This window comes from Phyllostomus discolor, chromosome 9, assembly GCF_004126475.2.
Source record: "Phyllostomus discolor isolate MPI-MPIP mPhyDis1 chromosome 9, mPhyDis1.pri.v3, whole genome shotgun sequence".
In the NCBI taxonomy this organism is placed as follows: domain Eukaryota; kingdom Metazoa; phylum Chordata; class Mammalia; order Chiroptera; family Phyllostomidae; genus Phyllostomus; species Phyllostomus discolor.
The window spans coordinates 44,947,088-44,974,895 of NC_040911.2; the positions used below are offsets into that span (position 1 = coordinate 44,947,088).

The 27,808-nt window shown below is 39.5% G+C and overlaps 1 protein-coding gene across 23 annotated transcripts in view; it reads right to left on the reverse strand.

The window, feature by feature from the left end:
* Positions 1-27,808, reverse strand: part of EPB41L3 (erythrocyte membrane protein band 4.1 like 3) — a 202,230-nt gene that overhangs the window by 11,873 nt on the left and 162,549 nt on the right. For 6 of the 23 annotated variants that reach the window (XM_036009280.1, XM_036009284.1, XM_036009288.1 and 3 more), the window contains exons 9-15: positions 22,919-23,071; positions 19,231-19,328; positions 18,375-18,550; positions 15,124-15,344; positions 5,942-5,995; positions 3,562-3,597; positions 2,683-2,874 (exon numbers count right to left, since the gene is read on the reverse strand). In XM_036009280.1, coding sequence (XP_035865173.1) covers positions 2,683-2,874; positions 3,562-3,597; positions 5,942-5,995; positions 15,124-15,344; positions 18,375-18,550; positions 19,231-19,328; positions 22,919-23,071 — 930 coding nt within the window. Of the gene's footprint in view, positions 1-2,682; positions 2,875-3,308; positions 3,375-3,561; positions 3,598-5,941; positions 5,996-11,298; positions 11,863-15,123; positions 15,345-18,374; positions 18,551-19,230; positions 19,329-22,918; positions 23,072-27,808 lie in introns of all 23 variants that reach the window. The other 17 variants (XM_036009276.1, XM_036009281.1, XM_028525097.2 and 14 more) reach the window with 6 other exon arrangements.

The following is a 27,808-nucleotide window of genomic DNA, read 5'->3' on the forward strand; positions in this document are numbered from 1 at the left end:
TTTTATAGAAATATATTTACTTAGGAGTCAAACACCATAGGTAAAAAAAATGATCATATTAAAAATCAGCTATAGATTTTTTTCCCACAACATTTTATCACCAAGAATAACAAAAAAGTCCAGCTAAGCTTGGGGTCACTGACCCAGCTTCTTGGACCTCTGACACAAGCAGTATTGCTTTATTTGGGATGTCACTTTTTAAAATTAAATATTTTCTTTTAGGGATAACTGGACTTTTTCTGAACTGGTCAATACTGTTTACTTAATTTAAAGAGGGATATATTACATAATAGTATGATATCAAATTAGTAATTTACTTAGAAAAATACCTCCCTTCTGAAATGAAAATATTTTAGATATGTGTTTATAAACGAATATGCTTTATATGTAGCTAGCTGGGAGGGTAAAACTTTCTTTTGAGCTTTTCATAAAACAAATTTTAAAAGCCATGGTCTTAACACAGAAAGCGGCAAGAGTTTAGAGCATACAAACTTTGTGGGTTGTTCTCAGGGCCAGCTCCAGGGCCCTCAAACAAAGTATAAACTTGGATGTCATCAAGAGTGATAGACAAGGTTAGAAGGCCGAGGCAAGTATGCAGAGCTCGGACCCAAGCCCAGAAAGAGAGGTACCTCTCTTTCTCTGAGACTTAAAGCTCCTTCGAGCTGCTCTTTCAGAGTCCCTGTGATAACCAGGGTTAATCAGCCTTGCTTTTAAGAAGTTCTTCTTTACACTGAGTCAAGTCTTTCTACACTTCCTTCTTTGTGCAGTGGTGGTGGTGGTGTAGCAATGGGGTATATAGCCTCTGCTGAACAACTCAGGAGACACTTGAAAGCAGTTAAGCCAGCCTTTGCTCTTCTCCATTCTAATTAACCAAAAGGCTCGACTCTTCTGCAGAGAACATGTTTCCAACCTTTAATCATTAAAAAAAAAAATCCTTCAGGCTTATGGGAGTTTCTCTGCACTAACACACAAAAAAGCATTAAATACAGGGAAAGTTCTCTAGGTTCAAAGTATCACCATTTCATTAAGTTATTAATGTTTTTTATTCATCAATGTCATTCTCTAAGAATCAGAGGATTTAAGTGAAAAAAATTTTACTAGTATAGCAGCTTAGCCTTTTAAAGTCCCTTGTTTATTAGCAACAACCATTAACAGAGTTCTCCAAGCATCCACCTAAACTTCATTCACGTGCCTACCACCTACCACGTCCCTTGCTAACAGAATGTGAAGAGGTAATGTCTTATTTGGTTGGTTTCAGTTCTGGTGGTCATTTTTTGTTTTTGTAACTTAATCCAGTGTCACCCATCCTCAGAGCCAAAATGACCTTCCTTATTTCCAACAGTAATAAAAGACATATGGTAAGCCCAACTTCACAAATTGCACAGAAATTAACAAGTGGTATTTTTACTAATGCAGGGACCACAACATTTCAATCAATTGGGATGTCAAATTGTTGTCTCTTGAAACTCAAGTAATTCTGAATGAAATCAGTGTTTAATGGTAAAGGAATATTTTGATAATAGTACTTTTCATTTATTCTGCATAAAAGGGCCTTTTTCAAAGTAATTCAAATAGATATACCTCATCGCTTTTTAGCTGGGATTGGAATTGTCATGAAGATAGTGATTGTGGTCACTTTTGATAAATAGCTCTCAAAGGAAGTTCTAAAAATGACCAAAATGAATGCAATTACATTCTTCTTTTCATTGCAAGGACCTAAGCATTGCAAGTAGACTACTGTTTAAAGAAATTTTCTCCCATAAAAGCCCAAGTTTTAATTTTCTTTTGTCCTGTTTCAGCTTCCTGGACAAATATCTAACAATAACAGTCTTTATAAGCAGTTAGTTAATACGATGCTAGAGAGATGCAGTTTTAAAAACTACTTCTTTTGAAAGACAGATAAAGGGAGATGATGTCTAACAGCTGACAGATTAGCGCCACTGCCTCTTGTGGGTCCCACACAATGGGGGTCCCTAAGTCACTAGCACCAGCTGAGTCCTCCCTACGCTCTGGTTGCAATTAATAGGGAGCTTCCCTATATGGAAGAGTATCACTTAAAAAGACATTCTGGCCTGGTTTTTCTTATTAAAAATCAAGTAAAAACTGGTTATAAGTTAGTTAAAATACCAGTTATACGTACAAAAAAAGAGTTATAAATAAAAATCAAATAAAATACTGATCATACCAGTAAACCAGTGGAGTAATATTCCTTGAGTAAAGTATGTCCTGAAATTCTACCATCTTCAGGTCACCATTTACTTAAATATTAGACAACCTCCACATGCCTCATCTTGCAACGGATGAGAAGCATTCATGAGTTTTCACAGCATTTCTTAGTGTAGCAGAAACAGCATATTCAGAAAAAGTATCAGTTCATTAAAATGGTACCTCAATTTCTCCCAGCTGGGAAATCTGATTTAGCAGTTAGAATAAACCAACATGCACTAGAATTGCCGGGGACTCCTTGTTCACTCTAAGCACCATCTGATGTGACTGACTTACTCCTTAGTCACCTAATCATTTTACTTTTCAGCTTTTCTTTGTGAATTTCAGCTCAGGTTACACATAGACAAATGGTGAGATTCTCAGAAGCTTGCCAAAGCCTTTCCCCAGGTGCAGACCCTGTAAAGAAGTAAGTCTAATGAACAGAAGACAGTTGCAACCAAGAGCCTGAATACCGACCTCTTCAGGTACAAGGGGTTCGATCATGGGCGCGTCCTCCTGCCTGGCAGCTAGTCGCACCGGGGAGGTAGAAAGCCTCTTTTCCCACTCATTTGTGATGGCAGTGTCTGTGGAGGTTTCTAAAAAGGTTCTTTTCAGCTCACTAATATTGGTTTGATGTTTCATCAGGTCATCTTGAGTTTTATCTAGCTCCTATATTCAGAACATAAAGAATCCAACAGTCAACATTTTCCTTTTTGCTCACTCTCTTTAAAAAAGTAATGTCAATCTCATTAGTAGTTAAAACAAAAGTTTTGATCATGGCTCATGACACTACCACAAACACTCTTGTGAAAATATATTTCCAGGGAAAAGAGAAGAAAAAAAATCTAGTTCACGCAAGCATAAAAATCGAGTTTTAAAAGGTAAACTGTGAAATGGTAATTCACATGTAACCAGAGAGAATTAAAATAAATAAATACACACAGAGAAAAAGAGAAAGGAAGGAAATCAGAGAAAGCTGAGAGGTCATCCCCACTTGCTCATAGGTAAGAGAGACCACACAGTTCATGCAGCATGGTATGAGCTCATAGGTATACCACGAAATCAACACACACAAACATGCACTGGTATATACCAATACCAACCTCTAACATAAGATTACTATGTTTGACATACACATTTTCACCCTTTATTCGTTTAATCAGACTATTCTGAAAAAAGTGGAGAAGAAAGGGAAAGGTAAGGGACATGGTAGTCATGGAAACAAATGCCATCCTCCACACTGAACCAACAACACGGTAACCGGCTACAGAGCATGCTGGAAGACTTGAATAACGTGGACAAACAATGGCTTATCACACACTGGGTTTTGCTATTGCTTTATTTTTAATTTTCTACCTGTGCTTTGAGCTCTGCATCTTCCTCCTGGTCCGACTGCCAGCATCAGGAAAGAGTGGGAGATAAAGTCTTACCATGCATGTGACTCAGACTGAAGGACTACAGTCTATAAACCTGCTAAAAGGGGCCTCCAGTGTGTTCTTGCTTACGAATGCTATCTCTTCCTTACACACACAGCATAACATTCTCTCACACAAACTATAAAGCCTAATAAGAAGAGAGGAGTGAAAGATTCCTTGCTCAGTGGGTCTTTGCCACTTTAACCTAGGGACTTCCAGGTGTGATGAGTGCACACATGTGCTTGGGAGGTGACAGCAAGGGCTTGGCGGGCTGTCCTTAATGAACATCAGAAACAGTTCAGGAAGTGTGGGAGTCTCACCAAGAGTAAAATTCGTAAGAATGGCTATGATTTCCCAATAGTGAGAGCTGTCTTGTAAGTGTATGAATCCTCAGAACGATCCTATGAGGTTAGGTATTATTATCCCCAATTTGTAGGCCAGAGAACTGAGGCTCAAAAATGTTAAGAGAGAGCTTCTCCCATTTAAACATTTCTTGGAACCTGTCATTTCTTGAATGCATTTACATAAACACCAATTTGGGAGGGCAGAAGAAAGATATAGAGGAAGAAAATTTTTACAGAAGTTCACTACCATCAATATTACCTTTAAAATGTAGGCAACACAATTTTTCAGTTTTTCAGAAATACAAAAAATTTACCTAAACGCAACTTTGTTATCTCCCCCCACCTAATTTCAAAGATATGTCTAATCCTTGGACTGGCATCTTGAATACAAAACTACTAGGTAACTGGGCCAAACCACATGTGCACAAGGGGCCTGGGCTTTCTGGCCCTGTGCTGCAGAGGGGCCCAGAGTAAAATTACAGGCGAGAAGAGGGCAAAGCCTGAGCAAGTGGCTGTAAGCAAGTCAGTTCATCTGAGTCTCAGATCTGCCAAAGGGGACAAGACAGCCTAGCTACCATGCCCCGCCCTCCACTACTAATGTGCTGGTTCCTGGAAGAAAAGGAAATGTGTTTAGAAAATGTTAGACAATGCACAAGTAACTCTAACTGAGTGCTGGTGACATGCTAATTCTTAAGTGTGTGGTGGATTCACAATTCTTCATTTATTTTCCAGCTTCACAATCTACCTATGCTACATGTATTTGTTTCCATGCTTCAGACGAAACTGCTACATAAACTTAAAGTAGTATTATTTACATTTACAGTACCTAGGATTACAATGAAATTTATTAAATATGTTAATATGTAGCTATATTAACTAATAATTCTTATACAATCAAAATGTACTATTATCTTTCACCACAGAAAATTTGCTTTTAATAAATTCACATAAGTTAAGAGAATAGAAAAAATAGTTTTACAGAATTAATTTTAACTTAAAAACTTATGATTTTCAAGCTTTGAATTGAACCCTAGCATTCCCAAAGAAAGACACTTAATAAAACTCCATTTAATAAAACATTCAGAAATGTTTTTCTGAAGATATTTTCAATAAAACGACATAGGTGTTACAATATTTTTAGTTCTTCCTAAATACCCAACTAGGTATTTAATACTGAACGATGTAAAAAATATCTCAAAGTAAAAAAAAATAAACTCTGCTAGCACTTTAGGAAATGAACATCTTGACTTCCATTACTACAGATAAATATTGGTTTCATAGAAATTGTAGTAACTGGTAGAGAAGATCTGAAAAGCAACATAAGCCACACATGTACACATATTTATTGTATCCAAGGTTTAATAAAGGATACATAATAGTATAGTATCTCTATCACTGTTCCATCTTTTTCAGTAAAGTACTAAAAATTATTCATTAATTTTCTCTTCCTTAGATAACTCATTTATTTTGAGTGATGTGCTACACCCAGTCTACAAAAATGAGTTAAAAGAAGTATTTATTTTAACAAGTATTACTTGACCATTTAGGATTAAAATATATATCTGTATCCAGTCAAAATGCTAATTAAATTAATCACAGTGCTTCTCCCACTCATCACGGTTATGGTGCATGAATAGGCTCTCATTTGGATAGGGGAATGTATTAAAAGTATGTACTCTCAGTTTAGTGAAATAGTTCTCAAAATGTGATCCTAACTAAAACTGACAGAATCTATATTGTCTGAAAACTCGTTAGAAATGCAAATTCCCCATTCCCACCCCAGACCTCCTTCAGAATGAGAGGCTCGAGGCTGGGACTCAGTGGAGGATTCCAATGCAGGCTCGAGTTTGAACACCAGTGGTCTAGACAATAGAATATATTGAACTCCTACTGTTGAAGTTAGAATTTCCCTCCCCTCTAAAGCTAACGTGTAAAGTTCTCAAATGCAGAGCCACTGCTCTCAGTTATTGGACCAACCTCAGTGGCGGTGGTTTCCCCGTCGGCTGCAGTGTCCGTGCGCTCGCTGTCCGTCTGTAGATCACAGAAGTGGTTGGGTTCCAGGAGGAAGGCAGGAATAGAAAGCAAACCCATGGGGTTAAATTGGGTATGTGGCAGGCCAAACAGTTCATTCTCTTTCTCTGTGATCTGTGTCACTACCTTCCCACAAGAACGCAGGGTCAAGCAAAAGCAAAAGAAAGGCCAGAGCCAGGTTTCACCAGCAGAGCCACTCAGAGGAAGACAAGAGGCACGCAGCCTGCATGAACTGCAGAAACTGCGTTGGCCAGGCTGACCTGTCTGGTTTTATGTCTCCGAAAAACCAATTTGACATCCTTTCCCCCAGTTTTAACTAAAACCCAAGATAGATTACCTAAAAATGTTTAATGCAAATAAATTTGATGTTTATGTATATTTTTATTCTAGTAATATTTCACACATTTGAAAGGTAAACTAAAATAAAAAGCTACTATAACAGTCACTGGACTTTCAGCCCCTCATTTATACCATTTTGATAGTTTATACCATTTATGACCACCAGGCTGTCTGCATTACTTGTTAATTATAAGAAGCACATGCCAGTGACTCACAGGCATATGTTTTATGGAAGAAAAAAAATGTAACTCAATTTTCAAGTAGCACTGCTAATCAGATATTTTTAAAGACTATGTAATGTATTTATTGTGCCCCACCCTCCAATATAAAGTATATCAAAGTATGTATTGAAACATCTCTTCCCCAAAAGAAAACCATTCAAATGAAGCAAATAAAAATTTTAATAAATAAAAGAGACATCTACTTGGAAACAAATAAAACAAAGCACAGCATTTGTCAGAGCCTAGGTTTTCAGGAGAGAATTATAATAGTAATTTCAGGACTGGTTTTTAATCTGTTTCAGAAGTTTATGATTTAAAACAAAAACTATTTTCTCCGGAGGAGAGTAGAGCCGTAAGCCACTGAAGCTGGGACATCGAAATGCCCTAATATAATATTAACTGACTTTCTTTCCACAATATCAATGAACCATTAAAATTCCCTTGAGCAAAAATGTGTGAATAATATTTTGGAAACAAAAATCAAAACTGGGGGCTCTAAGGTTATGAATCTGCCTCTTAAAACAATCTCTCAGTCCCAATAACAAGGAATGGCAAGAAGGGACAAGTGGGACAGTGTTGTTTATGCTCACATAACTCTGATTAGGTTGACAATTTCTTGGCAGTACCCCAAACTTTCACTTTATATATTCCTAAAAGAAAAGGAGTTGGAATTTGTGCAATGGTGCCCAAGGTCTTTGTTCTAGCTACTTGCCACCATGTCTAAGTGGAAAATAATTTTTGGTAGGCTTGTAAAGAGTGTTGATACATTTTCATGACTTGATAACCTTAGTAACACCTGGTGGGGGGTGGTGGTGGCTATTACTTTGCTTGGTTGCTTGCTGCTACAGCATGACCATGGCTTCGCCCACTGACAGTCTAGGAAAAGGCCAATCTGAACCAGGGAGAGAGAAAGGTCACTGTTCGAGGGCACAGGATGACTCAAACAGAATCTTAAACTTTCAAGAACAAACAAGAATGACTTGTACTCAGTATGCTAACTAATTGTATTAAAGATTTCAAAAGTTCTCGAAAGTATTTTTCCTCCTACATAGACTATTTCCCTGTGGCTTAAACATCTTTACTGGAAACTTTCCAAGCACCATGGCTTTAGACTACAGTTGTGGTGAAATGTGAGGGGTCCAATGTCAGACTGACATGGGCTCAAATTCTTGCTAGATTCAATCTGTGACAAACTGGGCATGTTCATATTTTAATCCCAAACTCATTCTAGTAAATGAGGAAAATAACCACAACCATGTCATGTTAAGGGTAGTAAGTGCTTTGTATGATATCTAAATACAAAGAACCAAAAATACTTATAATAGTTATAATATATTGAGGTTAATATAATGCTACATGTTTATTACAACTACTTTTCCCAGCTATAGATAAATGAAAGCTTAGGCCATTCTAAACTCCCTCAAATTCCTACTTGGCACCCAGTCAGTCAGCCACTCAAAAATCAAGAGTACCTGGTCAATAAATAGTTAATAAATGAAGTTATAAAAGCTGAATAAAATAGCTTTTATAGAACTATTATTTATATACTATACTATTACTACATAAAACCACAAAATGTATAGCACATTTTGAACTCCCACATAATCTATGTTTATACAACTTAAAATGTTAAAATCAAGTGATCAATTTTTTCCTTCCAGATTTGATTTTATCTTTTTGTTTTTTGCATTATCAAAAAATTCTTTGGAAATTCATATGTAATTATATTCTATGGGATGGTGAGCTAAATCCATCTTATGTTTCTTGAAAGATAATTTAATATACTGCCCCTTCTTATTTGACCACTTGGAAACTACAAAAGAAAATGATTACTGACCAACAGCTTTATGTCTGAGACGATTAAGCCTTTCTACATTGGGTTTCACTCTGGGGAAAGGCTGCAACTAATTAAGCCACCACTACAAGTGAAAAATGTAAGCAGTGATGACAAAATATTTTAAAAGAATTGTGGCCATTAGTGATCCTGCAAAATGAGAGTTGAAGGGCTGAACTGTATGTTATGCAGTCGCCCAGTTTAGCTGCCAAAGTGCTTGAGGCCTGGAGGGTGAAACAGGACATGTAAACAAATGGCTATTTTTTTTAACTCAATGACCTACATATGAGTTCTCTAGCTCAGCCTGAACTAGAGTGCACAGCTCTGAACACTTGGCGTTAAGAGACAACATTGAACAGATGGCCCAACGGGAAATCTTGTGTTAGGAGAGCCCCACAGCTGATGGGAGGTTGCAGAGGAGGGCTAAGAGACTGCAGTGGCCAGAGCTGGTTCATGGTCTGAAAGGTTTGCAGCAACAAGGAGAAGCCTGTACTGGGAAGCTCCAGTCCCCTGGTCACTAGCATGCACGAGTACTGCTGTGATTTGTTTTGCTGATGTAATGCAGACATGCCCAAGTTTAACATTAATTCTCATGCATTGATTACACCAAGATGTATACCCTGGATTAGGCACAAGATCTGTGTGGTTTGCTATACACATAAATTCAGTTATTTGGAATTCGGAATGCACAAAATGGCAATCTGTTTGCTTTATGTTAGCCTGATGACTAACCACTGCTGAAAGAAAAATGTATGTCCAAGTTGGAAATAAGCTATAGTCTTTGTAGATAAACTTGTGTTTGTAACTGTTGTATGTTCTAGTCCTATATTGTTTGATAATATTGCCACTGTGAGAAAGAGTGCTATGAAAGCCCAAGATTTAAACTAGTTTTCCCTTAAAATATTTTCCATGTATGAAAGTAGTTATATATATAACTATACATATATATATAAATATGTGTGTGTGTGTGTGTATGACATGGAGCTAAGTCATATATGGCCCAAGAATCTTGAAAAGGGTTCTTAGGCAGTATCGAATTGAAAAGCTTAAACTTTTATTTCAAACACCTGTGAAACCATTCCCATTTTTTCATTTTGCTGAAAAGAAATGACCATAATACCACTAAATATAGATCCTTACACACCCTGGCAATACTGTATACTCACAGGTGTAGCTCACATGATTTCTAGCTGAGCAAAAACTGAAAAGACTTTCTCTTCTTTTTGCAGTGTTGCTTTGATTCTGTAAATACTTTTTTGATGTTGGGAGGGATAGAATTGCTTCCTGCCACAAAACCCTTCTTCTGTGGGAACAGAGAGCTGGAGGGGCCTGGAGGAAGTGTGGGCAGGAGGGTAGGTGACAGCCAGGTACCTCTCTTGGCAGCTTCTGCTCTTTTTCCCTGTGCTCTATTTGAGTCCTGTAGAAAGGGAAACTGCCGGACTATTCACACAACTATGGAGTGGTGGGAAAGGAGAGCAATTAAGAGGAAAAACTGTTGGCTACAACGTCAGCTCACCCAATGGCTTGGATGAAGGACAGGTAATAGACAGGTGGCCTGTCTCAGATGGAGGGTGGAAGGCTCAAGTCCTTTCCCCACTGAATGCCTGCCTGGCTGAAGGCCGGAGGCCCCTCTAACTTCCCTGGCCTTTCCGGACTGTCCAGTTGTGTGGGGGGATTTTGGCTCATGCTGAATTTTGAAGAATTCACCCAATATATGCACTGGCATTGCTAGTGCTGATGAAATTTCAGCACATTTTTATAATGTACAGAAACCTTAAGAGAGTCTTTTCCTGACTGCTTAAAAACTGGTGTTTTCAATGGCAGTTGTTTCTGGCCCTACCAATGACTGATGTCCTGTGGGCACTTAAAATGCTCACACCTTTCTCATCCAAAACACCCATGGGACCTGGCTTACCTCAGTGAGTAACAATGACAGTCCGGTGATGACAAGAGAAGGCAGTAGTAGGGGCATTTCAGAACCTCCAGGGACGAAAGGCATTTACAGTTTTGTACAGCTACCCAGATGACGGTGGGTGCACATGCCTTTGGTGGCGCGGTCTCCCACCTGTCCTGAGCAGCACTTATCTAGACCAGTGATTTTCGACTGGTGTGACATGAGAATTTTTACAACACACAATACTTGACTGTTTAGTCAGGGGCACTGACTTCTTTTCCTTTGACTGTCAAATAAAAAATGACAATAGCCAACACGACAATGGCTGTCTAGTGTGAATGAATGAAAATTACACCTATTTACTGCAGAATTTTAGGGATTAGTCGATGTATGCCATGAGATGAGAAAGGTTAAAAATCACCGATCTAGACCATATCACCACTATGTATCATGGTATCAGGATACCGTAAGTCCTCACGTAACATCAACAGGATCTGTGACTTTATATGAAATGATATATAATGAAACCAACGTTACCATAGGCTAACTGATGTAAACAAGAGTTAAATTCCTATGGCATCTCATCAATGTTATAACAAAAAGATGTTGAATAAAACAACACCTTTTCACTCTACAAATCTAGTCGGAAGTTATATACCTGTTTTGTGTGTAATTTATTCAACAGTAACAGAACCAAATCTTGAACTTAACTGATTTTTATATGGCTAACAGGTTACTTAGAGTTGGCTTCTGGCTGAGTCCCCTCACCACCGGTGTCATTCAGTGGGTAGCAGAACGATCCTGGGCTGGGCTTGGACTGCTACATCCACATGGTGTTGTGCCTAACCCTGGGGCTGGGTGGTTTCCCCCAACACACAAAAACCTCTTCACAGATTGGCACAGACAATAAATGAGGCTCTGAAAGTAGGACCACTATCGCAGCAGCCGTTTAACACTGTTCCGGACCAAGGCCCCGACCACGACAGGGAAGTGTGTTCTATGCCGAGGTACACACCTCTTCCTCTGAACTGTCACTCGGGTCATTGTCTAGTGAGGCACTCAAGGAGGCCGCCTTGGGCTCCAGGTAGCAGAGGCACATAGCCAGAGGGAAGGAGAGAGTGAGGGCATATGGCACTGAGAAGGAGGCAGAGAGCAGAAAGAAAAAGATGAAGAGGAAACAGGGCACAAGGGAGGGTGAGCGAATTGGGAGATAATGCTGCAAGCTCTGGGGGAGGAGGTTGGTTTCAGACAGGTTGGGAAAAGACAGGTACCCATCGTCATCTAGAAGAGAAGGGAATGACTCAGGGAGCTGCAAGGAGAAGGAGAACAGGGTGGCCCCTTTGCCAGTTTGCTGTTTGTAGCTAAAAGCCACATCTTGGTCCCCAAGGTACGGCTTCCCTTTGCCATCAGCGTCCACGGAGGACTCTCCATGCATGGGCACAGTGTCTTTAGAGGGCTCAGATGCAGGGGGTTGGCAGTCATTCTCCTTACACCTCCTACGGAGCTCTGTGAGAGATGCAGGGGGACAATGGGTTGATGGGGGGGACAGGGGACATGAGTCAGTGCCAAGCCTATGTGACTGATGGGAAAGAGACAGAGAGAGACAGAAAGCAGCAAACAGAGGTGCAAAAGGACAAAAAGAAAACTGCAATTAGTTAATTTTCTTATGGGTATCAATATAAAATTGTAAAACAAGAATTTCAGCACTAAGGTTGTTCATGAACTTTAAAGTACTCAGGTACATGCTGACATGACCATGGATGGCTACCATTTTCCCACTGGACCGTCAAATCAAGGGTGGACTTTAAAAAAATTGGAATGAAGTTATTTGTGGGCAATTTCAAAGCCTACATGCTTTACATGATCAAAAAAATCTTGTGAGGATGAACAACCCTAGAAAGTTTTAGGATTTTGAGAGCAAATATAACTGACAACTTAAAATCAAGACTTTCAATAACAACTCCTGATCTGTAGTGAACACAGCTGTTCCTGTGGTTCAGCTGGATTAAAAGTAAAAATGAATCCAAATTTTGATTATGTAAAAAGAAATCTCTAGCATTACCTTTCCGTGGTTAGTCAGTTACACCCAAAACAGGTGGGTGTCCAAATAAAGAAGTTTCTGGCCCCACTCCTACGTGACAAGCAGTTGCAATCAGGGAATTCAGTAATTAGCATTTTAGGAAGTCTGACTCTCCACAAAGAATTGAGATTCCTCTGAAAATTCTTATTTTGGCTCCATTATCGGTGATTTAAATGGAACTTACACTCCAATGAGTAATTTCAACAAGCTAGCAAGCAAAAACAACATGTTTTCTGGTACTATGGCTTACAGGAGTTTACTTTGTATTATTTGTGTCCCATGAATAATAGAAAGATACAGTTTCCCAGCCTTCTGGTTTTTCTTAGCAGATAAATGGTATGTTTATTGCTCCTAGTTTGGGTTCTTAAGAGAACAATAAAGGCAGGCATTCCCACCAAGCAGCCTCCCAGTGAGCTCAGGCTTCTGCAGCAATGAGAGGCTCTTTGCATTTCCTCTGGCCTGGGTGGTCCCGCTGACCACAGCCAGTTTCCTCTGCAGGTCACAGAGGGCTGCTAAGCAAGAAGGGGAAGAAGGAAAGCAAGCAAACCCCAAAAAGGACTTGTGTGCAGCATCGAAGCTGCTACAGCCCAGAGAGTTCAAGTCGCGGTCACACAGAGCCCGAAGATAATTAGACTTCTGCTGCTCTCTGTGACACTGTGTGTGTGTGTGTATTCACACATACTTGTGTTTTGCCTAGTGACCTGATAGCATGGAAATTACGCAACCTGCTTTGTGGTGGTTATCTAATTCTGACGTGGTAACTATAGAGACAAAGGGTAAGAAAAGGCACAAATAAAATTATATCGTGGATACATTAGAATTTAGAAGTGCCTCTTTAGTAGACAAGTTTGTCTTTTCCTAACACTCATGTGTGACATTAAACACTGTATTTTCAACAAGACCCTGCACAAATCTCATTCAACTAAGAATAATGTAGATGTTATAAGCTGACTTCTGCATGCTGACAATTGTTCCCGCAGTGGCAAAAGGCCACCCAGTCACCTGGGGTGATCACAGCTGGGAAACATGTCTCCTCTCAAAGGAATAGGGGACTAGCTGCTTAATAATATTTTTAGTAATATCGTTTCACTTTCTTTAAAAAGTGAGTACCTTCTATGTTACTTTTTGAAGACAGAGAAGAATAAAACTAAGGTGTAATCTTTCATGTTGCTCATTAACATGGTTTTTAAAAGACAGATTTGCACTGTGGGAAATGAAGACAGCCATCCACCTACTTAAGCACTGGGTCTCGGCCACAGTCCTCCTAAAGCACCTTTGGGTCAAAGTGCTGACTTCTCTGAGGATCAGACTATAAACATCGTAGTTTTCTTTGTCTTTCTTATTTTCCCATGGTATAAATGGCACAAAGTGGCGATTGTATCATGACACACCTTATGTAATCACATAAAGTGAGACTGCCTGGATCTATTTTTGGAGCAAACGGAAGTCATTTACTTTTCTGTGCCATTTAATCATATTCACACGTCCATGAAAATCATATGTTAGTGTGGGTGAAAATGATGGAATGCATGTGCCGTGCGGGTACATGATCTCCTTTTCATGTCCCATTTAAAACCTGCCTTAACTTAACTGAAAGGAAGAGTATATAAACACAAAATTCAGAACAAAGCATGTTTTAACAGCACAAGGGATTCTAATATTTTTTTGCTGTCATTTCCTATCCTGTTTGGCAAATAGTTTTAATATAAAAAAAATGACAGACTGGGTCATTTGGAGTATCCCAATGTAATCATGACAACAACATTTATTGTGTGTACCCTTTCAGCTGTCACTGTTAAATTCTTGTCAAAAGGAGTATTTTTCTATAGTTCTAGGTGGTGAGTCCCTGCATATAAATCTGTGCAAAAGAACATTTTTGAATCAGATTTATGCAAGTTTTAGGCCAGCCTGCAAGTTACATGGCATTTTTATTCTCCTATTTCCGTCCATTCTGCACTGTGTACACTGCAGGAGCCACTCTTGCCCATTATTATTACGTATAAACCTCCCCGTGTTTTCCGACTTTTAGGGAGCGGCTTTGCTCCATACAGAAACTGGCAACCAGAAGTAGATTTGTCTATATGGCTTTGTGCTGGGTCACCAGAAATAAACATGGTATTTAAAAATAAACTGAATTTGGGTGAAATGAAGTTATGAAATCTAATGAAAAAACACCTTGGAGAAATTGCTGCCAAATTCACTTTCCATCTTCCCTTACAAATTTCTGCCTTAATACTACTCTCCAAAACATGCTCATTTGCTACTTGGGTGATTAGATTATAATCATCAAAGAGAGGACGCACTGTATAAATACACAGGCTAGGCACTCAATTACTTGCAGTCATAAGGTCGGCAGTGTCATTATCCTATATATCTAGAAAAATGTACAGTCCTTGGGTAGGAGAATGGGGCCAGGAACAAAGAAAAGAGCTTTAGTGATAAGTCTGAAATTCGAGCCGAAACAAAAAAGTGTAACAGGCCATTAAATGTATTTGTAAGAAGTACAGGCAGGACAGCTGTTGAAAGTCTTATGTACACAGCACATCAGTTGTTAAAACTGCTCAAAGAGTTGAGAAGAGGAATCTTTCAAAGGAAAGATGTTGACACTGGAAATAACTTAAAAATTAACAATACAAATTTGACTAATGCTGAAATAGGAATTAGTCTAAATCTTAACACATTCCTGTTTTATATTCTCGGTATTATTTACCAGCTCTCAAAAGTTTGAGCACGCCCTAGCAGGCAGCCTGTGAGATGTACCTTTCCCTCGTGCCGTATTGCTGCGGCAGGCGTGGCTTCCTCCGCCTTTCTCCGCCTGTCCTCCTCCTCGTCGCGCTCCTCCTCGGCCTTCTTCTCTGGAGTCACAGTGGTGATCAAGTTGGTCTGAGAGATGCCCTTTGTTGTGGTGTACTGGCCAGTACCAACCTCTGCAGCAGACACAGAATCCTTCATGTATATTTCATGGTTTTCATTCACTGATGCTAAAAGCAAATACAATTGAAGAAATGAAGTAGGAAACAGTTAAGTCAGAAGACAGATAAATACCATCAACTGCCCCGCTACAAAAAAAATTACCCCTATAAGACATTATATTTGTCTTCAAAAGACAAGACAGCATTGCAGGTACTTTCTCTAAGCTACCAAATACTTGACTTTCTATTTCATCTACACTAGATTTTTAAAATGATTTAAATGCTCATCTCCTGAAGCCACAGAAACCGTTTCCATCCATTCTCAAGACCTATGGTGAGGATGTGTGTCAGGGTGGATGTGAGTATAAGGATGGGAGGCTGAGCTGCCGCTGAGCCTGCTACTCCATAGTAACTGGCTGGGCACTGGCACCAGACCTTTAGTGGCAAGTTCCACGACTAGTAACATTTTCAGTAGACAACTGATCTAGTACACTTGACTTTGAACATATCTTTGGAAGTGCCATTCACAAAGGAGCACTGAAATTTAAAAAAAAAAACTGTTATTATTAATAATGGCTGAAAAGTCTCCTGCAATATACAAGCCAGAAGGTTATAATGAAAATTAACCATGTTGGCAGAAATTATAAAATGCAGATGGCAACTCCATTAACTGAAGTGCAGAAATGTTTTAATTTTTACTGCACTTTAAAAAGGTATGCATACATATCTACCAAAATATGCATATGTTTATTCATCTCTAATATTTGGAGAAAGGAAGACAAATGTTGCTAATGAAACTCATGCAAAGACAAAACATGCAAATATCTAAGAGATATAAGCTGCAGCCATTTATTCCACCTAAAATATCTTAGTGAAAGAGATGCTTGCTTCAGTTGAATTTTTAAAATCCGATATTCATTATTTTGTTTTTGAAAGCATAATATTTACTGAAACTTATAAATGCGGCTTTTCAAAAACACATAAGTAGCTAATCACAGTCAAAATAGAATCTGCTTTCATATTTATATAAATGTAAGAAAATATTCCAAAATTTTTAATAGTAAATCATTTCATTAAAATACCTTCACTAAGATATTTTGTATCTCATTATACCACTGAAAAAGCTCATGTAAGACAGCTTCCTAATGGCCCAGTTAAGCTGTTCTAAAGGAGATGCGACCTTGCAAAAAGCACTTTATATGCCAACATGCAGCCATGGCCCCAGCTCAGCAGCATGGAAAACACTAGAATCGGCAGGACCCCGAAGAGTGAGAGACAACACATACTAACATCACTTTTGGGCAGGGAGGAAGAGACAGCATGATATTAGTACGTTTATTTCAGAATTGTCTTCTGTCTTCTCAGCAATCGTTATCACACAAAAGGTCATGAGGAAAACAACATTCACAACACATGTGTTCCCTTGGGTGTGCATCACTGAACAAAGTGGATGGCATCCAGGGGAAAAGGTGTGACTCTACAAAAGCGCCTCCAACACTGACTTAGAGAATACACAAGAAATTTACAGAGATTCTCTAAAGGAGAAAGAAGAGCAAGTGAGAAGGTGCTGAAAGAAACACTTCAATGTTAACACGAACATATTGGTATCTTGATCCAACTTCAAGAGTCCTAACAGACATTTTATTTCAGAAGTATGGTTCTAAGTTAGATATTCTGAAAATGGGAAACTCTTAGACGGTACAGAAGGGTAATAACTTCCTAGACCACCTCACAAAAGCCTGTAAGGATAATTATCAATACAATTATTGAGATAATTATAATTACACCTAACAGAGAGGTTTGACGTATATCTTTCTCAGTCTTTGTGATAACCCTGTCAGAGGTGGCCTTACTCCCATTCTACGTGTGATGGCTAACACCAGACAGGGAGCACTTCAGTCATTCACCAATGACTGCACAGGCAGAGGGACTGGACCGCAGCCTGATTCGTCCACGCCAAGTGAGTGTTCTTTCCACTTTACTAGTAACATACGTAACAGAGCACTAATAACACAATTTTCACTTCTTCTGTAAACAGCTTATAATGATGTCCATTAGCAAAATACAGTCTTTTTAATCAGGGAATTAAGGGCGTCTGTCACCCCACCAACTATACCGGGGTCTCACGAGCTATGGCAAGCAGTGGAAGAAAGGTAAGGAGGAAGGTGATCCCAGGCCCCCATAGCATTAACTTATTTTTAGTTACATTTTTGTTTATTATTAAAACCAAACACACATGCCAGAAACTTCTCTTTATGTACACAGGATAGGTCTTCCATAAAACAACTAATCTCCAGGTGCTCTGAATGGGAGGACAGAGGCCTGGCCAAGGCTCAGCTCCTAAGTTAAGTATTACTCCAGCCGCCAGGTTTTACAGCAGAAAGCACATCTGCGTGTAACTATAGAAGCAATACGAAACCATCCCACGAAACAAAACCTACCGAAAACTCATGATTATGCCATTCCTTAAACATGTTATTTAACTGATTCTCTCCCTGTTTTACACACACATGGGACACAACAGTAGGGAACGTGCACATGGCAGTGCTCTCCCAGTCCGTCTGGTGCAGTGATTAACATAAACCAGAAGGGTTTAACTTGGAGCCCTTGCTCTGTTATTTGAACGTCGTCCTCTTTATAAGCTATTATTCGTCAACTTGTAAGAGTCACATTGTACTCATAAAATATTTTAGAAAGAGATAAATTTAACTTACACTTTCCTTTCTGCAACAAATTGTCTAAGGCAAACCTGACTATATTTAAGATATGTTGGGAAGGGAGCCAGATTACTTATATAGAGTATGTGACTACAAAATTTAGAATGAAAGAATCTTTCCAAATTCAGGGTACCAGCTTAAGAAAGCTATGCTCTTCATTCCCTAGGAAGCATTCTTTTACTGTAATTTTATAGAAATCTACAATAACAGGCATTAGACTCACAAAGGTACTTTCTTTTTGAGAATAGGGGGTTAAAACTTGCCATTCAGCCACAGACCGAGTGCTTCCCACTTCATACTACCCAAAAGGATCTATGTTTATTGAAAGCTCATGATGTTGGGTGGCCACAAAGATTATGAAGGGCCAGTCAGTGATGCCTACCTCCATCCAAGCTTCGAGACATGGTGTAACGTTTGCTGGATGAGCGTTCAAAGTAAGGGGCTGGGCGATCTATCAACGCACTGGCTCTCCTCGTTTGGGCTTGCGTTCTGCCACTATAACGAAACTTGGAACCCAAGGTAAGGAATTTCTTTGGAGGCGCTTCTGGTAACAACAATCTAAAGAAATTAAAGAAAAACACCAGAAAAGATATTAAGTCAAACATTAAGAATGCTAACTTTTTAGTCTGTTCTGAAAGGTAAAGTGCTTTGTGCACTAAAGGGTCAATATCAAACATGGCATTAAATAAATCTAATTTTACAAGAAAAAGTAACTCAAAGTACATATCAACTAGGGATGTTACAGAGGGGCTATGTGCAAAACAGGGATGGGGTTGGACTAGTGACCCCCCCACACCCCATGTAACTAGAAAGTATATGGTTCTATAAACCCCAAGAGTCATGAAATAGGTGATGGTAGTGAGGGACAGTGACAATTTGTTATTGTGTAGACACAGATCTGATGGCCCTAGTGAGTTGAGGGTATTGAGAAATTACTAACATAGTATAAAATGGATCAGGCATTTGAAGTAGACATCCTATGAAAATAATAAAAAGACACTAAATATAATAAAGGAAAAGGAGACGGGGCAGATAGATACAGAACAAATTAAGGGAAAACCTTCAAATTTAGTCAGAAGTTCTTTTAGGATTCTTATTAAGTAATCTGATGACAACAAACTTGAAGGAATAGAAAGGATATGCTTCTACATTCTTCTTTCCAACAATCTTTTTCAGTATAAGTCATTCCAGTCATTCTAACTTTTTCTTAGGAAAAAAGCAAAATGATCTCTACTTACCTGAAAAATGTATGGTGTTCAACGCATACTTTCCATAAACGCTTGGCAGCTCTATGGTTTGGCAGTTTAAACCCAATGGTACTTTCAAACTGTTCAAACTAAATTTAAAAAACATTGAAGACCAGAATCAAGTTTAAAATAATAAATAACAGAAAGGCAAATAATTTTAAAAATCATAATGCCACCCAGTTTTCTTCTTTACTCCCTAAATCAGTTGCTATATGCAGAGTTCATGTTATACAATTCATTACAAAGAAAAAAAACTCCTTCTGTCTATCTCCTTAAAATGCTGCAGGTATAGACAATCCCATTATGCCTATAGTAAATGTTTTATGTACCATTATGGATTTTATGAAAACTAAATGCAAAAAAGGATATTTGGATTCTTTCCAGAGACCAATTTGCCCTGATCTCAATTTTAAGCCTAATTTTTATGGTTTCTCCATGACATTGTGACTTCAAATGGAAGATACAGAAATGAACAAAGGGTTTATATTCTACAGTGTTCTCAGAATGACATTTTCTCCTAATATCTGGTCTGGAAATATGCTTCTATCCTAGGTACGGTAACTTTGCATCAGGTATTGCTGACATTATTTATTCATTATTATATGGATCTCCCTAAATGCCAATGTTTCTTGATATTTTATAGAAGATCAGAGATTGGGAGAACACATCTTCATATTTCTCAGCATGTACAGCTCAGGTGATACTCTAGCAGCCATTTGATTTTGCAAAGTGATATATCTGATTTCCTGAGTAATTATTTTATTATTATTGCAGATACTCATTATTTTTTTTATTTTCTGAGGACAGTATACATCAGGCCACCAGAGGGCAATCATCTTAAGCAGTAAAGGGTTTCCAAAAGAGCACAAAACCACCGACTACTGATTACTGATGAAATCAACAGCAAAAGTAATATATGTGGCAAAGAACCAAGGAGAGGTGTCCTCTGCATGGCATGTAAGATATGCGTATGCTTGACCTTGCCCCTTGTTTGTTGAGAGGGACTGGGCAGGGGGAAGACTGGGAATACATCATGGGTTGCTCTAACTGCAGCCACCTTTCCCGATTTGCATGTGCAGCGGTGGTTATGAAAACCACCTCTGTCTAACAGACGCAGTGGACAAGTCTGAGTGCTATGGATCTGAACTAAACCACACCCATTTATCCATCCTGCATCTAGTATGCATCACATACCATGCAAACGCCAGCGGTTTAAAAAAACAGTCAACTTGCTCATGCAAGAAGCTAGGAAGGTTGTCTCAAGGCCAACAGAGGCCCTTGAACTTTTTTAAATGTTTGTCTAGATCTCTGTGCTTTGTATTCGTTGTTTGTAACCTCTTCAAAGCCTTCGTGCCATCAACAATTTCTCCTTACTCATTCTTCTCAGTCTATAAATACGATCGTAAAAAAAAAAGGGAAGGAAACAACTTTCTTTGAGCCTGCTTCTGCCTGAGCCAGAACCTTCTCACTGCTCACTGCTAAATGTCATGAATGAGAAGCCTCAGCTACTCCATGCCTTACCTCATTGCAACCTGGTAGGTGCTCCTAACTCCTTCCTGAGCATCAACAGGACCTGCCTGTCAGCTCCGATGCACTTTTCTTAGTTCTTGCCTGCGCCTTCTCTGTAACATTTGGCACTTGGTACTCCTGGTTAAACATGTCCCCTGAATCTCCTTGTTATCAGTGACTGTTTTTGTCCCTTTTTTCCTCTTTTTTGGCTGTTGTTCTTAATCTCTATGTTCCTTTTCTGTCTAACTTCTCTCTCAAAAAGTGGTCTTACCCAGGGTTTTTGTTATAGGGTCTCTTTTTATTCCTTTAACTTCTCTTGCTCTTTATTCCACGTCTAAGGCCTTGAATAAAATGTATACAGTTGATGACTGTTCAAGTCCTATATTTCTTACTATGCGAGAATCTGTCCCAAAGGAATTCAATCTTTTTTCCTGAAATTTGCCCCCTTTTTCTCTCATTTAATAATGCTATCTCCATTGCCCCCTCTAGTGCAAACTGAAAATCTCTGATTATTCTGGACTCTCTCACCTTTTCATCTTTCCCCCATCTGGTCTCCAAAACCTACTGTTCTGCCTCTGCTGTCTGCATGTCTCAAGTTGGCCCCTTCTATTCTATTCCCAGAGCCTCTGGCCCAGTTTAGGTCTTCTCATATCACATTGCTAAGTAGCTGAATTTCATTAAGAAACCCATCATTTTAAAGTGTTCATCTACTTATGTCACATACTAATTTAAAAACTTCCAGGGCTCACTCCTGTCTCCTGATGCATTCTCCAATTTTCCCTGTGGGCCTTTCACAGCTATGCTCTTTCCATGTCCACAGTTTATTATCTCATCTGCACCTAAGTGTGTGAGTCTGTTTCTCCACTAAACACCAGGTCCCTTAAGACCAGGCACAAGGTCATATTTATTTTCCTATTTCCAATGCCCAACACAGTGCCTAACAGTAAATAAATGCTTGCTTAATAAATGTTGTTTTTTAAAGATTCCACTTATTTATTTTTAGAGAAGGGAATGGAGGGAGAAAGAGAGGGTGAGAAACATTAATGTGTGGTTACCTCTCAAGCACCCCCTACTGGGGACCTGCCCCACAACCCAGGCATGTGTCTTGACTAGGAATCGAACCAGAGACCTTTTTGGTTTGCAGGCCAGCACTCAATCCACTGATCCACACCTGCCAGGGCACTTAAATCAGTTGTAAGTTTAACAAGCCATTTTTAGAAATATTTTTAAAATTACTGTAATTTCAGGTGTTTACATGAAAAGCTTACAGATTATTTCAGTCTCCACAGGTAAGTACGACTTTGTATTTACACTAAACATGATGGCTTGCTTTGCAGTCTGATATTCTAATTGTACTTTCCACAACTGGGTAGGTTGATTTTGAAGACAGGAGATAATTCTATATTATGTCAGAAGATGTTCAGAGACATAAATGAGCTGCAATCTTAGAGCTTTGTCTCCACCATTTGTATTCATCAGACTGATTAGAAATGGAGATATTTATTATCTATTAAGCAGATAATAGCAGATATTTGTTACCTATTATGTATAAACCACTAAGGAGGATACAAATGTAAGTCACTCATAAATGCTGTTGCCCAAGGAATAAGGATTAGTTTTGACTCCTTCATTAGCTTCTGATTGTAAAAAAGATGGAAATGTATTAGGCTATGGAACATTTACATAATTTACACTCTGTATCCCCTATTCTTTCTTGTACCTCAATGCACATTATCTCTAAACTATTCACTTTAGAACGCTATCAGATTTGGAGGACAGAGGGAGAGGAAAAGAGAGAAAAGGACACAACAATAGGACAGGCAAGAAGAAATCAATCCTTTATTCACAAAGAGGTTTAATGACTAAGACTTTCTTTTAGACCACAGCTTGAAGAATACAAAACATTCATGAATCTGGATTTCACATTAAAATATATAAAAACAACCCTTTCAATTAATGTATACTGTGGGGAAAACTGAACTGAAGTAATAAAAAAGGAACATTTTATTTATTCCTGTTTATTGGACAAACCTACAATAAATTCTCTTATGCATTTAGATATAACCAATCATGTCATGAGATGTTAAGAACTTGTGAGCAGGTAATTTAAATTTTTGTTTGCTAACAGTTACCTTTTCCTAAATGTACATGCAAATTTGGGTCTACTTACCTCTCCAGGGCGGATCTTGATGTAAAAGTTGTTCCGTTTGTATGAAATTTTTAGAACCTTAGGCCAGGCAAATCTATTTATCCGCAGTCGGTCACGATATATCAACAGACCACTTGCACAAACTCCTAACATAATTTCAACTCCTTCAGAATCCTGCAAAACAGCAGCAAGGGATAAAGGATCAGTATCTCATTTATTTCTCATTTACTTCCACTTACAGATAGCTAGGTATGATATTTAAGCCTCTATGTCAGAGCCTATAACTGACTACCTATAGCTCTTATTTAAATAAAAAAAATACTGCAGTCATTTTAAAAAGCATCACCACTAAATAATAGCCTTTTGATGAAGATATTTATCACTACAGAGATTTGTAAGAGCAAAATCTCCTCACCCAGGTGTCCCAGACTTACAGCAGAAACACTGCACACAGAGAACGCCAGCCAGATGGAAGGTTGTGTTAGTAACAGAAATGATGGCTGCAGTTCTAGGTTGTCCGGTGCCAAGCCCTGTTCTAACCACGTTATGAATATTGACACTTTTAATATACATTAGGATATTTTGAGGCAGTTTCTATTATTATTCCCATTTTACATATGAGGAAACTGAGATATAGAGATGGATAAGTGTCCCAGTTGAAATGTGGACAGCTTGGTTCCAGAAGCAGCACTACTCTAAAAACATACATTCATTCATTCATTCATTTATTTATTTATTTATAGAGCGTGGGGAAGGGAAGGAGAAAGGAAAGGAGAGAAACATCAATGTGTAGTTTCCTCTCAAGGGCCCTCAACTGGGGACCTGGCCCACAACCCAGGCACGTGCCCTGGCAAGCCTTTGGTTCACAGGCCGGCACTCAGTCCATTGAGCCACACCAGCCAGGGCTAGAGGCAGCACTCTTGACTAATATGAATACTAAGAGAGGGGCCATATCTTTTCCTGAGTGTTATAAAGTTTGTTCCTTTAAAAAGAGTCTCAATCTGTTTTATATTTTGTTATTGTCAGAATAAAATTTAAATATAAAAGTTTTTCTGTTCCTTAAGTATGAACTGCACTTCCCCAATCGGCTCCCAACACACACACTGCCCACTGGTGGTCACACTTAACAATATGGTTCACACACAGATACATTTAACGGGTCTGTATAGTTTAGTCTTTTCTAACAAAAGTGGGATCATACTACATTTGCAATTTACTTTATTTGCATATTTTACATTCTGGCCGTTTCCTAGGGATGCATGATGCCCAGAGGTCCCAGAGGTCATCAGAGATGTTACGTAAAGTTCAGGAGACATAATCATGTGTAGTCTACACCCTCTAGATATTGTATTCAGGTGAAATCAGGGTGAAATGAACAGGGTGGCCTCGAGTGGAGTAGAAACAAATGACAAAGGCAGGACTGTGTGTGAGGCACAGTCTCTATCTCATCTCAGTGGCTATTGGAAGCAGGGGTTACACAGGAGGCAAAGCTGAGATCTTCTGTTACATCAATCAGCACAGCTGTCCCCAGCTTTGAGTCCCTCTGCAGCACCAGCAAAGAGGGAAGAGGAAGATGGCAGAATCCTAATAGGGGATTCTGACTCATCATATTGTGGGAGTTTACTTCTAAATTCTGTCAGTGCAAGGTACAGCGTGAACATTTCCAGGATCAAAAAATAAATATTTTGGCCCATTTCTGGGAAATATAAGTTCATAACTGGTTTAAAAAGAAATATTTTACCTTTGAAACATTATCTCTTCATTAGACATGAAAGTACAGGAGTGGAAAAGCTTGATGGCAGCACATTATAACACAATAAAACCTGAGAACTCCAAGACCAGAAACTGCCCACCACTTAACAAGGGCTTCAGTCTGACAGAGCATTTAATGAGCTACAGCCTCGACTTCCCACCAAGATGGAGGCATAGGTAGACACACTGTGCCTCCTGGCACAACCAAAATAAAGACAACAACAATTTAGAAACAAAATAACAATCAGAACTGACAGAAAATTGAACTGTATGGAAGTCCAACAACCAAGGAATTAAAACAGACACATTCATCCAGACCAGTAGGCAGGATGAAGTTGGGCAGCTGGCGGAGAAGGGTTGAGGCACAAAAAGTGGTGGCACTGGGCATGCAAGACTGCAGCAGGTGGACCCTGGGCACACAGGTAGCAGCTGGCAGACCCAGCGAGACGGCAATTGTGAAGCAGGGTACTGTGCGCAGGGCAGCTGGCTGACCAAGCGGTCCCACATTCATGAGCAGATAAACCAGGCGAAACTGGGGAGTGAGACAGACTGCGCAACCCAGGGTCCTGGCACTGGGAAATAAAGCCTCAAATCACCGATTGAAAACACCTGTGGGAGTTGAGGTGCAGGGGAAGACTCCCAGCCTCATAGGAGAGTTCTCTGGAGAGACTCATGGGGTCCCAGAACGTACACAAGCCCACCCACATGGGAATCAGCACCAGAAGGGCCCAGTTAGCTTGGGGGAAGCAGCAGAAGGGACTGAAGTCTGACAGAGAGCAGAGCAAGCACCATTGTTCCCTCTCAGACCTTGCCCCCACATACAGTGTCACAACCCAGCAACATGTGTTATCCCACCCTGGTGAACACCTAAGGCTCTGCCCCTCATACGTAACAGGCACGACAAGACAAAAAAAAAACAAACGCCCAAACAGAAGACCAAATCAAAGCTCCACAGCAAACACAACTAAGCGACCAAGAGATAGCCAACCTATCAGATGCACAGTTCAAAGCACTGGTGATCAGGATGCTCACAGAATTGGTTGATTTTGGTTGCAAATTAAGTGAAAAAATGAAGGCTATGCTAAGTGAAATGAAGGAAAATGCACAGGGAACCAATAGGGATGGGAAGAAAACTGGGACTCAAATCAATGGAGTGGACCAGAAGGAAGAAAGAAACAACAAAATAGAAGGAAGAAATAAGAATTCAAAAAAATGAGGAGAGGCTTAGGAACCTCCAGGGCATCTTTAACGTTCCAACATCCGAATTATAGGGGTACCAGAAGGAGAAGAGGAAGAGCCAGAAATTGAAAACTTATTTGAACAAATAATAAAGGAGAACTTCCCCATTCTGGGAAAGGAAATAGACTTCCAGGAAGCCCAGGAAGCTCAGAGAGCCCCAAAGAAGTTGGACCCAAGGAGGAACACACCCAAGGCACATCATAATTACATTAGTCAAGGTAAAAATGAACCAGAGAATCCTAGAAGCAGCAAGAGATAAGGGGACAGTCACCTACAAAGGAGTTCCCATCAGACTGTCAGCTGATTTCTCAAAAGAGACCTTACAGGCAAGAAGAGGCTGGAAAGAAATATTTCAAGTCACGAAAGGCAAAAACCTGCATCCAAGGTTGCTCTATCCAGCAAAGCTTTCATTTAGAATGGAAGGGCAGATCAAGTGCTTCTCAGATAAGGTCAAGTTAAAGGAGTTCACCATCACCAAGCCCTTATTTTATGAAATGTTAAAGGGACTTATCTAAGAAAAAGAAGATAAAAACCATGTATAGTAAAATGACAGCAAACTCACAATTATTAACACCTAAAACAAAAACAAACTAAGCAAACAACTAGAACAGGAGCAGAACCACAGAAATGGAGATCACATGGAGGGTTAGCAACAGGGGAGTGGGAGGAGAAGAGAGGGGGAAAAGGTATGGAGAATAAGTAGCATAGGTGGTAGGTAGAAAATAGACAGGGGGAGGGCAAGAATAGTATGGGAAATGTAGAAGCTAAAGAACTTATGACATGTGGACATGAACTAAAGGGGGAATGTGGGCGGGAGAGGGTGTGCAGGGTGGAGGGGAGTAGAGGGGGGGAATGGGACAACTGTAATACCATAATCAATAAAATATATATTCAAAAAAATAAAAAATAAAAAAATAAAGAGTTATAGCCTGATGCTGACCAGGAGCTGGCATTACTGATCCTTCAGAGCCAGCCAATCTGCTCACATGACAGCTCAGAGGTGCCCACGTCACGCCATGAGCAGAAATGCAGGCATGACAGAGGACCATTGGAGTAACTGCTCTTTGATTCACTTTCTTTCTGATAAAGAACATAAAGTTTAGAAAATACTCCTTTGAATGAAAGAGGGAAAGAATATCTAAAGTATTTTTCATTATTTATCTATTTTTAAATCATTCACGTATGTTTCAATCACAAGGAAAGAGAATCCCTTCATGGGGAAGAATAGGAAGGCCCCTTGGCTTCTTTCCTTTTCCCTTCGCACCCTCCAACATGAGCTTCTCTGTGGCCCTGTGTCATTCTGTTGCATCTAGCACACCCCAGCAAATGGCACTGCGGTAAACTCCCACCAATACTCCTTCTCCTCAGGACTGTAGCTGGTTGAGAGCAGGAGCTCTGTTTAATCTCTGTAACCACAGGGTGACGCAGTGCCTACCTGGCATGTGTTGAGCCATTATATGTTTGGCAAATGAAGAAAGAAAATGTCAGGCAAGTGGGGTATTAAACTGGATGACAGTCTCCATCAATCACAAAACAACAAGAAAATGATACTTTTTTCTTAAGTTTTCTGCCATAGTATATTGTATTAAGGTTAGTTTAATAAATCTTTTGCATCAAAAACTCTATCAGCAGACTTTCTAGGGGTCATGTGTGTTTCCCTACCAATGAACACATTTAATGCTCCCTGTAGCAGGGAGTACTGAAGGCAGACCTGGACACTCTCAGTCTCTTGTCATTAAAATAAATGGGCATGCTATTCCCTTAATTTAAAAATCAGTGTTTAGCCTTAGCTGGTGTAACTCAGTGGACTAAGCACTAGCCTATGAAACAAAGGGTTGCAGGTTCAATTCCCAGTCAGGGCACATGCCTGGGTTGTGGGCCAGGTCCCCAATAGGGGGCGTTTGAGAGGCAACCATACAA